Consider the following 15,899-nt stretch of genomic DNA (forward strand, 5'->3'; position numbering starts at 1 on the left):
CCTTTGCCCCTAACCACTAGCCAAGACATGTTTGGAGTTTGAGTTTTGCTTCTTTAGTTTTGCACTGGAGCTACAAAGCTAAAGTAGCTAACAAATAATGAAAGTTTGTTCTCCTTCATTTAACACTGAGTCAACTGCAAGTCTAAATCATCACACACTCATCTAAACTGTGTTGAATTGTTAAGTAATCTCAAATAGAGTTGCTTATGTGGTTTCTGACACTGTGTCCTTTTTCATCCTCACACTGGCCAGGGAGTTAGCTAGACAGCAACTGCACTGTTCTGGAAGTGTGTTTTGGTCAGATGGTCATATTATGTGCTACTCAGGTTACTTGTCTGAAAGTTTTTTTTTGTCTGCACAGTTCAAGGCTGAAGTTCAGGAAAGTGGAGAACTCAGCTTAGCCTCTTGTGTTTCGCTCTGAGGTTTGTGTGTGTGTTAAATGTAATGGTGGGGGACATGGTGCAGATGCTGGCTATGTTTTGGCACTGTGTGTGTGGTTCACTCTGACCAGCAGCATTACTCATAGGATCAACTGACCACAGGTCCTCACAAACGCTCTCGCTCTCTTTTTTTTTTTTTCTCTCTCTTTCTCTCTCTGTATCTCTCTCTCTCTGTATCTCTCTCCCTCTCTTTCTCTCTCTCTCTCTCTCTCTCTCTCTCTCTCTCTCTCTCTTCCCCATCTCTCTCGTGCTCTCCTCCCCCCTTGCTTTCTTTTTATCTCCCCATCTGTCTCTCTCTCTCTCTCTCTCTCTCTCTCCCTTTGTGCGACCTTTCTCTCTCTCTCTTTTATTATATATAATAAAAAATATTTGACAATATATGGCAAACAATAAAGAAGTGAATGTGTCAGTTATTTATTAATAATATAAGAAGTAATACAAACATATTTCATATATGCATATAGTATGTAACAGGAAAAAAGCAAAAAAGGACAAAATATATCTGTGTAATTAAAAAAAATGATTATTATGACATCTGGCTGCAGTGGACTAATAATCACTAATTTATCTACATTTCTCTCTCTCTCTCTCTCTCTCTTTCTCTTTCTCTTTCTATCAAATCAAAACTGTTTAACTTCTTTTTTTATTTAATTTTTACATCATTTTTGAGCGTCAGGTGTCCTTTTGTTGAGTGTTTCATACTGAATGATTCAATAAAAATGGTCCAAAATTACCTGGAACATAATGTTTTTTTTTTTCTTTACCACTTTACAAGGTTTTGTTACAACAGTGACGATACATTTGTTTACATATTGTACAAACTTGCACATCTGCAGCACAATATACACACATTCACTTAGATATTGCATTTATAATAGATTTACTGTAACAATTGTCTGTATATTTTGCTGACATATCTCTCTCCCTCTGTATCTCTCTTTCTCTCATTATCTCTGCAGTATTGCTCGTGCTCGGGCTGCCATGCTGAACTCTCTCTCCACAGAGGGAAGAGCCTCTTTCTCTTCTTTTTCCTACAACAAGCAGAAGAGCGAAGAAAGCCCAAAGGTATCAGCTCACTCTTGAGATTTCCACAAAAGCACACATATGTATGCACTGTATTAACCCCTTAACCATTGATATTAAGTCTTAAGGTTAATAGCTGAATCATATGCCTTGTGTTCAGGGGGTAAACCTTCAGCCTTATTATTCAGCTTTTAATCTTAAAACTTAATCAATTAATATTCTGGGTTATTTAGTGTCTTCTTTGAGAATAAGAAGTAGGTGCTGTAGTTATAAGAATGGGGAATTGAAAAGTGTGGAATATGGGCCCTTTAATTTTAAACAATATTTACACTCTGCATTACACACTTACAATGTTTGCTTTGCACAACCCCTGCCGCTTTGTAATTGAACTAGGCAAAAAATCTATATAAATAAATAAAATTTGTATATTTGAATCATCACGCCTGTAGCACCAGATATACAGTTGTTGCACACATTCACTCTGGTGCAGGTTTGTTAAATGCAGGTCCTGGTTGGGCAGGTGCTGCACATTTGAATGTTTTTCAGATTAGATTGCTGTCATCAGTTTACTGTCAGTTGAATTTAGCTGCAACAGGGTAGGAATATACTAAACCTATTGCATCTTGGCTAGGATTTGAGTCGGAAGACTGTACTAACAAACGGTACATTATGCAGCCCTATTCTGTGCTCTAGTATTTCTAAATTCAGCTTTATACAGTGCCTGTTTACTTTTAATGTCCTGTGAGGCAACTTAACAAAACATGAATTAAATAACAAAAAATGTACTAAAAATGTAAAATCAGTTTGAGCATGAGTACAATGAAAGAGTCTGTTTTTAGCCTAGATTAACTTGTCATGATATTTGATTTTCTGAACATTGACTTTTAAAAATTTCCTGTCTACTTATCATGTAGATTTTTGGCTCTTGCTATCACTAACAAGTGTTTCTGTGTATCTTTGCAGCAAAGCAGTGGATCAGGCACTTCAGCTTACCACCTCCAGAGGGCACTACCAGGAGGAATTATGCTGATGGAACTGGCCTTTCAGGTTAGAGCTTTCTGTCCATTTCCCCTCACATCACCAGTGCACAGCAGGGTGCAAAGTCATGCTGTTAGCACTTTAACCAGGCGCTAAAGTCAGCCTTTTACCCCAGACACTGCAGCAGTTTCACATCTGCTGGGAGAAATAAGTGTTTATCTCCCAGTGACCTCATTGCTGTTTATGGGGATTAATATTTCAGCACACTATATATATATATATATCGCTGCTGTCGGACCAAAACCTTGTACCTCCAAAATGATAACTTTACAGGAGGAAAAAAAACAGAATTTACTTTTAGTGCAAGTCATTGGAACCAGACTTTTTTCTAGTTAATTCTGGGCCGTTTCTTTTGGTCCATACATCATGAAATTTACACACAGTGTAAAGGACAGCAGGCATTTTCAAATTGTCAAAAACTGGAAAACAACAAAAATGGATGTACATGGGATGTAATTATGTTAGGTCAAGTATTCTTGGCATTTTTCACAGTGCAACTATATTTTGGGGTTAAAAATATTTTATGACCCACTCGGAAGAAAAATAAATAACACCAAATAATAACACAAAAGCTTACCAAATGTTTCAGTAGGGACTATTTCGGTGACAAATTTATCTCATTTTGTGTATAACTCAAAAAACTAAATTATACTCATGATAAATCTAAATCTGTCAATTTCACTCCAATATAAAAAAAGTTTTTCAAAATAACATTGAAAAATAAATTGTAACATTATTTTTAAGGGTTAGGGTTTGGGACAGCCACTTCCAGATAGAAAGAACCCCAGTACCCCATAAATGATGATTTTGTATATCGCTGTTGTCGACAACAGCGATATGTTTATCTTATTACTACCAAAATTAATGTCTTGGATTTAAATAGATCAAACATGATCTTTGCAAAGGTCTGAATACTTTTACGGTCTGATGTACTGTTTATATGTACATCATTGTAGCCTATATAGAACTCTCTGTGTCTTTCTTTCTGTCTTCCTCTCTGTCTCTCTCCCCCTCTTTCTTCTTCTACAGGGGTTTTACTTCTGTGTGAAGCAGTATGCATTGGAGTGCTCACGGATTCCCATGGGCCAAACGGTTAATTCCCAGGTAACTCTGCCTGCTTGTGGGAGCGACGGAGAGTGAGTGTGTGTGTGTGTGTGTGTGTGTGTGTGTGTGTGTGTGTGTGTGTGTGTGTGTGACCAAGAGCACCAATATTTCTGCTATTTGTAAGTTTTCTTTATGATGCTGTAGTCAGCCTTAACCATCTAAGAGAGAAATAAAAGTTTTAGACGAGGCCAGAGTCTTCACACTTCATCAACACTTACTACCTGCTTTGCTACAGGGGTCGTTAGTCTTTAAATCAGCAGCTCTTTCTCTGTCTCATCCTCTGGTAGAGTTGGCCAATATGACAGTGTGTTATCGTTTTTGCGGTAAATGACATATGTTTTCCTGAACGCATCACTGGTATCATCAGTATTTTGAGAATATTGACCAAATGTTTTGTGAAAAATAGGGATTTAGACCAGTTGACCTGTTCATGCACCTCTCACAAGATCAGTTCTGCTGTACCAACTTTTGCGAGGTTGGACAAGCTGTACAGAATGTTGACAAAAGTTGAATGTTGACATTCAGCTTAACCTGCAAAATAGCACATTTGTGAACAGAGCATGTATCGTCAACCGTAATGAATTTGTAAGCAATGACCAGTGGTGCCAAACTGCCAGAATAAAAATGCATAGGAACAAAGAGCTGATTGAATGTCTTTATTAATTTGTTTTTACCAGTTGTTCGATTTTAACTTGTATTTCAATGTTGAATTACAACTAAAAATCTTTTTATTTGAGGTATTGTTTCGTTTGGCAGTACTGTTTTACCTGTGTATCATTTATCTGTACCAACTCAGAAAAACTAAATATTGTGATACAAACTTAATAATGTAAATGTCATTGAATATTGCTGTACTGTATTTTCCACATATCGCCCACCCCTATCCTCCCATGGAGTGTTTGGTATGAAGTGGGTCCAGGTTGGCTATAAATGAGGAGTAATTATGTGTAAATATTTGTAAATGGCTGCAGAGTTTACCCAGCATCTCCAGATGTTGCTCGGTGGGAGGTTTTCTGTGTTTCTCCCTCAACGTGGAAGCCCCATAAGGTGCCATACAATCACAGCTGCTCAAAGCAAACAATTAAGCCATTACTACATTGGATTGTTTCAGTTTTTTCTCTGAACTCTCTTGTGCTGGAGTGACTGAAAGAAAAGCTTCATTGCATGCTCTAGAGTAGGACTTGGCCAGCATCTTAAGGCCTAGTGGGCTACATAACAGTCTAACAGTAGAACCCTTTGCTCAAGGCCTTAAAATTACTGGGGTAATAATTACCGTTGTTGAAAATAATTACTAAGGGCTACTGTAAATTAGCATGTTTCCTCTGTAGATACTCTACCTATGTGAATGTGCCAATCTCAGTCATTTTAACCAATGTTCTCAGTGAATATTACTGAGCAAAACCTACTCATTCAGCCAATTATAGACATTTCAGTCATGGATGCAGAATTAATGTTTGTAATAATTAAAAGTGGCAGCTATGATTACAGAGGGATACCATTTATAATCCCATCTGAATAGGGCTAAAGAGCCAAAAAAATCTTTTGTGTTTTGTGAAGGTAGTGGCTGAATAAAACGTTCATTCTCAATGAGTGCCTTTACATGCACTTCATAAATCGATAACTGCAGAAAATCAGATTTTGTCAGTTATCTGATCAACGCGTTTATATGCACTTAAGTAATCAGATAATGGGAAACTCCAGATCTACATTGAAATCCTTAATTTTGTTAAGCATGTAGTCTGTTTCAGCTTCGCTCCAAAAGTGTTTTGCTGCCGTCTCATGGCAACGCTGCTTGCTTATTTCCAGTACTGCAAACTGTTTTCCCACATGCACAGACTGAGAAATCTGAAAGAAACCTGAGTAAGAGTATAAATGCACTGAGAAATCTGATTACTGAGCTAAAATCCAGCTCTCTTTATCGGATTTCTTAACCAGATTCCTAGACCTTACTCTGATCTAAGAAATTGTATGCTGTTTACATGACAATTTGAATAAACAGATAACTGCAGAAATTTGATTATGATCAGATTGTTGAGTGCATGTAAATGCAATCATTGTCAGTGTTCATGTGGACCTACTACACATTTTTACTATTTTGTACATTTTAGATGATTTAGATTATAGTGAAGACATTAGATGATTTAGATGACAGTGAAGGCATTAAAACTATCAAGTGACACATAGAATTATGCTGTAACCAAAACGCATCTTCTATTTTAGATAATTCCAACTAGCCCCCATTTGCCTTAATGCAGTTTTGCACACTCTTGGCATTCCCTCCCATACTGGCTGTTGAAAAAAAGTACTATTTGATGGGATATTTAAAACATACAGAAAAACACACAGGCATCATCTTCACTATTTATATTAGTCTCAGAAGCAAATTCAAGCATTTAACAGTTATTGATCCAAACAGAACTATTGATCCAAAATGATAGGCTTCCTTAGGTTGTAATTTTGAAGAACGTTTTCTTAGTGGTGGGTTGAAGTGTCTCTAGGTTCTTCATATTGGAAGGTTACCTGTCACAAAATAACAAAACACATGCTGGGGCTAATATGATCCAGTATCACTGAGTTAGAGTTATATTAATAACCCAACAGGCTAGGTCATAAGAGTTAACCTAATATCTTTGTTCTTTGACTCAGCATTGGGTTATTTTTAACTATTTTGTTGGGTTTTTGTCTTTATTTATTATTTTTACATTTTATATTATTTCCTTTTTCTTGATAAAATCAGCTTATTGGTCCAAAAAAGTTCCTGAAAAAAGGATTATTAAGTATTGCTTAATAATGACACACTGGTAAATTATTTTATGATTGAAGTCATTTATTATAAATGTTTGAACTTCTTCTCACCTTCCCACATACATCCTGGCATGTTTGTTCCAAGTTCTAAAGAGAGGGTGACAAAAGTTAGGGGAAAAAAAGACAAAATTACATGGCGTTTTGCACTCAAAAGCACATAATCCAAAGTACCATAGATTAAAAGAACAGTGGTGATTTAAAGTCTAGTCTTACTAGCTAGCTAGCTTGATTTAGTTTGTAATACAGTTTCTATTTGCAGTGAAATACCTATCTTTATTGTTTTTCACTTAATAGTAAGTAGTAAAACCTATATTTTGTGGAAATTTACTCAGCAATTCCTTACAGCCATGACTCCATGCTGCTGCCTGATAAGAATCTGTTTAATTGACTGTTCTAATTATCTGAAAATTAACCCATTGCCTGGGTTGTTATTGTGACAGTCACTAACCCAGTGGCAGGCCTACCCAAAAACTATCGAGCATTTTGGAATTAACCTAACAAAATGACCCAAGAGGCTCAACTCAGCATTTGGGTAGGAAAAACAACTTGGCAGTTTTATGAGCATGGGAGAATATGGGGTGTATAGCCTCTATTGGTATGTAGATTATCTAATTTAAAAGCTAACCTGCAAGCTTTGTGGCAGACATTACTCTGACAAACTAACCGTAGCTTAGCTACCTTCCTAACCCTGTCTTTGCCAATCCATTCTTTAAGAAATTTATGAAATTTGAGAATCTGGGCAGGTATTATCTTTTCGTTTTAAATTAAGATCTGACAGGTCCAGATAAGATTTTTCACAAATTTGCTTTACAGAAGCAAAACTTATCTTAATTCAAGAAGCTCATTTTACAGTAGGTTATCTTAATTTAGGACATCTTAACCTACTCGATCAAAGTCGACAATAGTCTGTCATGTCTGTTACTTAGCAACCATCCATATGCACATCGCTGCAATGTAAACACAATCAAAAAACAGTAGAAACAGATGGTTAAAACAGAAGTTAAGTTGGGGTTGTCTTAAAGTTAGGACAGTATTTAAGAAATTTTGTCTAGTTAGGATGTTTTTGTTATACTGCTTTCTTATCTAAAGTTTGGATAAGATTACAAACTTATAAACTGTTGTCCTGTAATAGCTTCTGTCCTAAATTTAGTCCTGACTGAAGTTCTCATGGTGATATACAGATAAGATTTCAGAGTTAAGAAGTTTCTGTAGTATGGCCCCAAAAAGACAAGTGTTTGTCTGTTTTCTTTTATATGTATTTGTTTGAATTACACTCCAGGACAGCAGTAAGATTAGTCGTTCAGTTTGAGTTTATCGTCTTAGCGTGACATTGCAAAAAAATGGCTGTGGTGCTTCTTCCTGTGAGAACATGTACCCTTATTGTAGACTGAAGTGACATTGTCTGTGTCTGTGTGTGTGTTTCAGGGCCTGACCGATACTGAAATATTTAGTGACCGATATAAAGTTAAATAAGGATTTCCATTAATATTGGCTGAGATAGTTTAACCTTTAAAAATGAAATGTGACTGGAATAGTTTTAGTAAAAAAGTACTTTATGGGCTGTTAAAATTGTCAGTTGTCAGTTGTCAGCTGTGAATGATGAAATGATTGTTCTCTAAAGACATTTCTTAAACTTTTTGATAACATTTGTTTTATGTAGAGTTCAGAAGCAGGCCTTGCTGGCTAGTTAATTTATTTAATTTATTGATGTACTTTGAGTGACCAGCACTGTAGCAGTGCTAGCTGTTTTAGTGTGAGGAAGTGAGGGAGGGTTAATACTGGCTTTTAGTAACAAAATGATTTGATTGTTAACAAAAAAAAGAGTGAAAAGTAACACGATTTTAATTGAATAGGCTAAATATCTCTCTCACATTATTAATTGTTCAGTGGTAAATGTAACATGTTAATAAACTTATGCAGTGCATTTTTTTAACTCAGCCTTAGGACAAGTAAAATGTGGATTTATTTGTCCATAAGACAAGTTCTCAAAGACGCTTAATGTCAGGCCCTGTATAATCTTAAATGCTATAATCATAATAATAGAATCCTAAATAATGCAAATATTTTGTCATGAGTGCAGAGCTTCCCAGGATTATTATATAGGTTTCTGTTAATTAACTCTCATTATCTCATTTTCATCATTTATAGTAGTGTGCAATATATCATTATTCTAATGATAAATTTAATTTTTACACAATATATTGTTAGAATTAATGCAAGTAAATGTAAACACAATACAAAGTAGCAAGAATTTCTTGTTTTCATGTGAGCTAGTTAGAAAGACAATGTTTGGTTTCAAATGTTTCCTGGACGCCCCCCCAGTCTTTGCATGGAACTGTTAAATTCCACCACCAGCACAACTAACACCATGCTGAAGTTAGGTTTCGGATGCATTTTACCTTTTTTTTGTTATTTTAACCATGATCGTATTTTGTATTGAAATGTACCAGTCCAGCCTGTATTGCAGTAATGGACCTGTGGGACCTCAATATTGGCCAATATCATCGGTCAGCCAGTATACTGATTGGGCCTTACTATGTTTGTTCTCTCATAATGAAAATGACCTTTTACCTACTCTGCTCTGTTTCATTCTTTCTCTCTGCACATCTGTTTATCTTTGGGTATGTGTTCTTTTTATTGAGTGTTTATGCGCATTGTGAGTGAGTGTGTGTGTGTGTGTGTGTGAGAGTGTGTGAGTGAGTGAGTGTGTGTGTGTTTGTTTCCATGTGTGTGTCCAGTCCCATCTGATCCTCTCTCTCCATCAGGACCCTCTCCTCTCGCGGCCTCGCAGTAAGCCGTATCCCCCTGAGGCCTCCTCAGACTCCGCGGTATGTCCCCTAATCCTCAGGGGTGGGCTCAGGCTCGCCTCCCACCAATTAGGCTTCAGTCTTTTTTCCCCCTCCTCATAATGATTGGCACTTTCCTTCTGCCTGCAGCCCCGCCCCTTTTGCGAATCCCTTTTTGCGAGTTTTTGAGATGGCTTTAGAATGAGAGAGCTTCTTTTCTTTTTTTTCTGTAATTTTGTGTTTGTCTGTTGCACGTCTCTTGGACAAAACTTTCTCTCGTTTTCTATAAGGTTTCAGTGGTGTTGCAAGCTGGGGTACGGGGAACTGAGAGGGCTCTGCATTTCTGCAAACTCAGATAAACAAATGAAGCATCTTAGCAGCACTTCTCACATACATTTTCTTGGTGGAGTACACAGCGGCTTGTAATAAATCCTGCTTCGTCTTGATTTGCATTTTGTGATGTTTTTCCTACACTCCTGAAAAGGTGCTTAAAATGGTTCTTTGGACTAATGCCATAGAACAGAGGTCTTGAAATCCAGAATACAGTTTTTGAATACAGTTTTCAGTCCTGGATTTTGTAATCAGTTAACTAACAGTTACCTGAACTATTGATGTCACTTCAGCCACATAATGTCATACCAGTGATTTCAAAATCCTAGAAACTGGATTCAGGGTCCAGATTTAAAGATCTCTGATGAAGTGATGAATCACTTTTGATTCCCTAACAAAACTTAAACTGAAAGCGTTCTTTAAAGGACTGTTTTTGTAAATACAATTTCTAAGTGAATGTTTTAAAGCTTAAAGAAGCTTCATAATGTACAGATTCTGTACCCACATGTTCCACCCACAAACGTGTTTTTTCATTGCTGCTGTTCTGAGGTTAGACAAAACATTGCCCAAACTCCCATTGAATCTAATGAGAAGCACGCAACTCAGTTTTTGTCAAAACACCTTTGCTCAGTAGCATAGAATTTTTATCTCTTTCTCGAGGCTCAAATATTGACTCAGATATGTTTAATTAATTTTAAAAAATAAAACATTTTTCCTCGATTAACTAGGACTCTTTGTCTGAGCTGCTAGGGAGCACTGAGGGGTGAGGGGAGGTGTGAGGCTGCTCTGTTCTGAAAACAATTCACACCTCTCCACAAAGATGGCCATTCTGAGATTAGATGGACAGCACAACTGCAGCTTTCTTTAAGTGCCACAATAAAAACACATTTAAACACTTTTTGAAATGTTGAATTGGTGTCTCACCTATGAAGAGAAAATCAAGTTCAATTTCTAGTTTTGTTCATTGTACATATTTCGAAATATATTCCATCAACATTGTTGAAAAAACAATATTGCATAGTTCAACTGTAGCACGGGTGAAAATAATGTTTTTGTGGCTACTGTGAAAAAGAGGTTAATCTGAAAACTTAATGTCATGTAACCAAACTGAACAAACACTATAGCAAATATAGGTGCATTGAGTGTTACAGTTTTTCATTAGGTTGTGTACCAGTGTTATTGTCCAACCTCAATAACCAGTGTTATTGTCCAACCTCTCAGTAGTTGCTACAAAGGAACACGTTTATGGGTGGTGTATGGAATAAAGGTACATCCAAGACAAGAACCATTTAGGAACCTTTTTCCCTTCGAGAGTAACAGTAGTGTTTTGAGGGTAAAGGGTAGCAGAAAGAGCTTAAAAGGCATTTTCCTTTCAGCCTTTAAAAGAAGGTTAAGATGTATTGGGAAGTCAGAGTATGGAATTACACAGGAGAATATGATGTTAATGGTGGTGATGAATTGTGAGGGACTAAAAATGTTATAAAAATTAATGAATCTGCTGTCAAAGATAGTTCACTGGTTCATGTTGGAAATAGACATGGTCAGGTTGCAATTTTTTAACATCTCTTTTTCCTTTTTCTTATTGTGTACTTCTGAGCATGAGTTTTTACATCATCAGTAAACTATTTTTGACAGTACCTGTGCTTCATTAAAAAAAAAGATAAATTGGTGTGCAGGTTCCTTTTGTTTTCTAATTTATAGGAAATAGTTTGTTGGATAGCACATCTATTCAGTACATTTAGTAGTTTTTTTGCTTTGTAAGTGATGAAGATTGCATACTTTCACTTCGGGCTTTTTCCCTCCTGAATTGAGCCTTTGTGCTGGCACTTTTCCTTGATGCATTATTCTTTGCTTAATGCAAGGTGTTGAAAATTTGTTATACCTGAGTACTAAATTTCATTTCAAAGTGAATAAAACCAAATCACCTTAGGGCAGTAGAGCTTCCACACCTGGTCACAGCACAATCAGCTTCAGTAAACAAGAAAGAGGGGGCGGGGAGCTTCAAACTGCTGCTGTTAGTTCTGCGCCTGAAATCTGTCTTTGGTCGAGGGGGAGTGTGCTTTTTGTGTGGTTTAGAAATAGCCATCATGTGAATGGATAAGGAAGTTTGCTTTAATTAGGCTCCAGATGTTTTGTGGGAACGGCAAAGGTGCTGAAAGTTTAACAGTTTAGCCTCTCTTGGCCTGAAACAACCTGGGCTACATTCTATATGATTAGCTTCAAAAGCTTATGAACTCGCTTACACTGCCTCTCATGTGATGGAAGAGAAAAAAGGGACAAACATTGTTATCTTTCATTAGCACGTCATTTGAAGTCTTGTTAGAAGTGGGACCACCACTGGATTTAGAAAGTTGGGTGTGTTGCTTTTTCATGCACACACAAAAAAAAAAGTGATGAAAGGTTTAGCTGTGGAGATCATTTTCTGTTTACATAATGGCTGTGGCTATGGTAAATGTACAGCACTTTTTTCCTTTCACGACTCTTTGATTTGATAGACCTATTTGCATTTTTTCCAGGGTAATGGTCAAGATGAAAGCAGCGTCAGAAATAACATTTAGCACCCCCTCCCTATTCTATTGTGCTATAATTACTCCTTGTTCTTGCCTCTCTGCAATCATTTGCATTTGCCAGTAATGCTTTTGTAAGCCAGCCTTTGATGTTGGTTCTAATTAAATAAGGTGCAATTATTAAGTTGATTGATATCACAGATGCTTACAAAAGAGTTTGCAAAAGGCTGGTTTGGCAGAGATGGTCAAGCAGTTAGCACTGAAAATGAACTGTGTTGGTTCTTGGGTCATCCAGTGAGCTGTAGGTTGATACCAAATTGAATTTGTAGAGCTACAATACAAAGTCTGCAGGAGACTCTTTAAAAGACTAAATGAGTTGTCCTGGAGTACTCATGCCCTACATATTTTAGTGTTTATCCTGCTCTAACACCCCACTTGAACTCAAGAAGGGCTTGTTAATTAGCTAATTAGTCAGATCAGGTGTGTTAGAGCAGGAAAAACACCAAAAAAAATATGCAGTGCACCAGGACTAGGTTTGGGAACCACTTGACTAAATAAACTACATAGTATAAAGATTGGTGTGGCGCTGTGTATTATAACATATTATAAGAGATAATACCAGATAATTTAAGCACTTTAAGACTCACTTAGTCATCAGTGATGTTGACTTATAGGGGAAAAAGATGTTTATTTAAAAACAAAAATGCTTTATAATGCTCTGTAATATTCATCTGACATGCAGGGTAATTTTGCAGGAAGTAGGGTTGCACCAACACCTTGGCCAAAAGAAGGAAAAGGGCAGAAAATTTTGGCTGGAAAAAAAACAAGATTAAATAAGTCTACAGTGATTTGTCAAAATCTGAGGCAAATAATCTTAATGGAAATGTAAATAAGAAATAGTGTTTAAAACAGCTGTTTGTTTCCTTTGCTCTTGTGTTCTGGTCAGCACACGTATTTAGTTTGCGCGTCAGAACATGAACAGTGAAACACATAAACGTGGTTGTCTGTACCCGCGTTCAATACGGTCTCCAACTTAAATGCTTTTAAGCATTAACAGACTTAATGAAGATCTTCAATGGAAATCATATAAATACTAGATTATTAAAAGAATAGTATTAATTTGGCATCACACGACACTGCCACCATATTGTTGACATACCACTAGTCAATGCGACGATGACAGCAGCACTTTTCGAGCCACCATTTGTACACCGTTAGTTAATAAAGCATCTTGGCAGGTAAATTATAGCTGTAAAGTATTGTGAGGTTCATTGTTGTATTAACATCAGCAACAAAAAACAAAATGGTGTAAGCTCGTATTGCATCCTAGCTGTCTGATGTTGTGACAGGACAGAGGCTGCAGAGCTGAACCAGTGAAGGAGAAGCCATCTCCCGATGCTGAAGTTTGCTCTCATAATTTTATCACAGGTAGACGGTTATGTGAAGGACGAGTTCTGTAGTTTTGCCCTTTATCATTTTTTCGAGTGTTGAGAATTGTGCACGATTTGTAATTGACATTGATTACTGACTGGCTTATGCAGTCTAACTATTTATGTCTAGATATTGTATGCTTTAGTTAGACAAGAAACTTAATGCCAGAACACTAGCAAGGCTCACATAACTTAAGCTAACCCTGATTAACCCCATCAAACATGGATACTTAGCTGTTACTCACTTCTGCAATCACAACAGTGTTCAGTGGTGTAGATGATGGTACAAACGACAGAATATCGCTGACCCACAGACTAAATAATTATATGATTCTATGTGTTTAATTCCTGCAATTTGTCTGCGGATGCAGTATTTACATGGCAATTATAGATATCCGGATATGTTATTATGGGCGGTAATGCATAATCGAGATAACTTGTGATTTTGTTTGGATCAACACCTCTGATTAAAGAGACTTTTTCTTGCTATTTTGATTTGGAAGCCATAGAATATGGCCATGGGAGCTTTTTCTGGGTCTGTGATGGCAAAGAAAGAGGAAACTAAGAAGGCGTAATGGTTTGATTAGTCAATTAATCGAATAGTGGCTGATAGATTATTCAATTAGATGAATAATCATTAGTTCCAGGGTATGTATGTTTTTATTGTCACCCTGTTCTTAAAGCTTGGTTTCTGCCTTTGGGGTTTTCTTTGGATTGTCCTTACTGGTCCTGGGTGAATTCTAGCACAGTTAGACGTGTGTGAGGCTGTGTCTAAACGAGTTTGTGTGTGTTTCTGCTTGCCCCACAGCTCTCGATGCTGTTCACGGAAGAGTGTGATAAAGTGCGGGACCTGATGCACGTGCACTCCTTCAGCTATGACTTTCACCTGCGTGTCGTGCACCAGTACCTACTGGGCTGTCATATGACCCTGCGGCAGGGCTACCAGCTCACCAGCTTCCTGGAGGACTTCATTTCCCATCATCCTGACATCCCCAAGTTTGGCCGCAACCACGTCTTCCAGGGTGAGCTCTAGATTTAGGCTATAAATCTCTGACATTACAGTTTGATTAAGATTATTTAGGAAAAGGTTCTATGTGTTGTCAAATTTGACCCGAGGAACCACAAACCCAATTCCAGAAAACTATGTAAAATGCTAATAAAAACAGAAAGCAGTGATTAGGTAATTCCATTTAACCTGGGTTAAAATGAAAATGGTACAAAAACACAATATCTAATGTTTTACCTAATAAACTTCATTGTTTTTTTAAAATATATATTAATTCCAAAATTGATGCCTGCAGCATGTTCCAAAAAAAGTTGGGATGGGACCATGTTTACTACTGTGTTACCATTCCTTTTAACAACACTTAATAATCATTTGGGGACTGAAGATAACAACTGATTCAGGATTGAAGGTGAATATTTTTTCCAGTAATGCAAGTCTTCGGCTGTGCAACCTTACAGGGCCTTTGTCGTCATATTCTGAGCTTAATAAGATGGACATTTTCAATGTACACAGCCATGCTGATGTAACACATGCAGAATGTGGCTTGATGTTGTCATTTTGAAATAAGCATTGACATCCATGAAAAAGATGGCACTTAAAAGGCAGCATATGCTGCTCTAAAATGTGTTCAGTGTTAATGGTGCATTCACAGATGTGCATTTTACCATCTAACAACCCCCATGCAGACCCTGGCTTTTAAAGTTTATGCTGGTTACAGTCTGGATGGTCCTTTTGTTTTTTGGCCTGAACAACACGACAATGGTTATTATCGTAAATAATGTGAAACATCAGACCACAGCGCAGGTTTCCACTGTCTATTAGAACATTTCCAGTGAATTCAAGCCCAGAGAAGTTGTGAGCCTTTCTGGATATTGTTAACATATGACCTCCACTGTGGAGAGTACCGTTTTATTTTGTATTTGTAGAAGTGGCAATGTTTATTGACAAAGGTTTATCAAAATGTTTCCAAGCCTATGTGTTGATATCCATCACAGAAGCATTGCCGATTATTAATTCAGTGCCATCTGTAGAATTGAGGGTCACAGGCATTAATTTGTGATTTTCTTCCTTTTCCTTTACACACTGCGATTTCTCTGGATTCCTTGAATCTTTTGATAAAATGTTACATATATTTACTGCATTTAGCAGACGCTTTTATCGTTTTATACCTACCTACAGTTTAATCCTTTTTTTCTTTTTAAGGCGAAGTTAGTAGTGTTAGAAATCTTGCCCAAAAACTCTTATTGGTACATTGTAGGGTGCTTGCCTGAACAGGGGGTCAAACCCCAATCTGCAGCGTGGGGGGCACTACTATACAGGTAAAAGTAGATTTATATGTCACTGCTTTCTGTTTTATTTGCGTTTTACCTACTGTCCAAACTTTTTTGGAATTGGGTTTGTATTTACAGAGCAATGGAAAACAGACAGTA

The 15,899-nt window shown here is 37.0% G+C and overlaps 1 protein-coding gene across 11 annotated transcripts in view; it reads left to right on the forward strand.

The window, feature by feature from the left end:
• Window positions 1–15,899, forward strand: part of szt2 (SZT2 subunit of KICSTOR complex) — a 155,160-nt gene that overhangs the window by 123,918 nt on the left and 15,343 nt on the right. For 10 of the 11 annotated variants that reach the window (XM_036571448.1, XM_036571452.1, XM_036571456.1 and 7 more), the window contains 5 exons: window positions 1,400–1,505; window positions 2,427–2,510; window positions 3,531–3,605; window positions 9,176–9,238; window positions 14,272–14,485. In XM_036571448.1, the coding sequence (XP_036427341.1) occupies window positions 1,400–1,505; window positions 2,427–2,510; window positions 3,531–3,605; window positions 9,176–9,238; window positions 14,272–14,485 (542 nt within the window). The remainder of the gene's footprint in view (window positions 1–1,399; window positions 1,506–2,426; window positions 2,511–3,530; window positions 3,606–9,175; window positions 9,239–14,271; window positions 14,486–15,899) is intronic. The other variant, XM_036571458.1, reaches the window with a different exon arrangement.

This window comes from Colossoma macropomum, unplaced genomic scaffold (assembly GCF_904425465.1).
Source record: "Colossoma macropomum unplaced genomic scaffold, Colossoma_macropomum, whole genome shotgun sequence".
Lineage (NCBI taxonomy): Eukaryota > Metazoa > Chordata > Actinopteri > Characiformes > Serrasalmidae > Colossoma > Colossoma macropomum.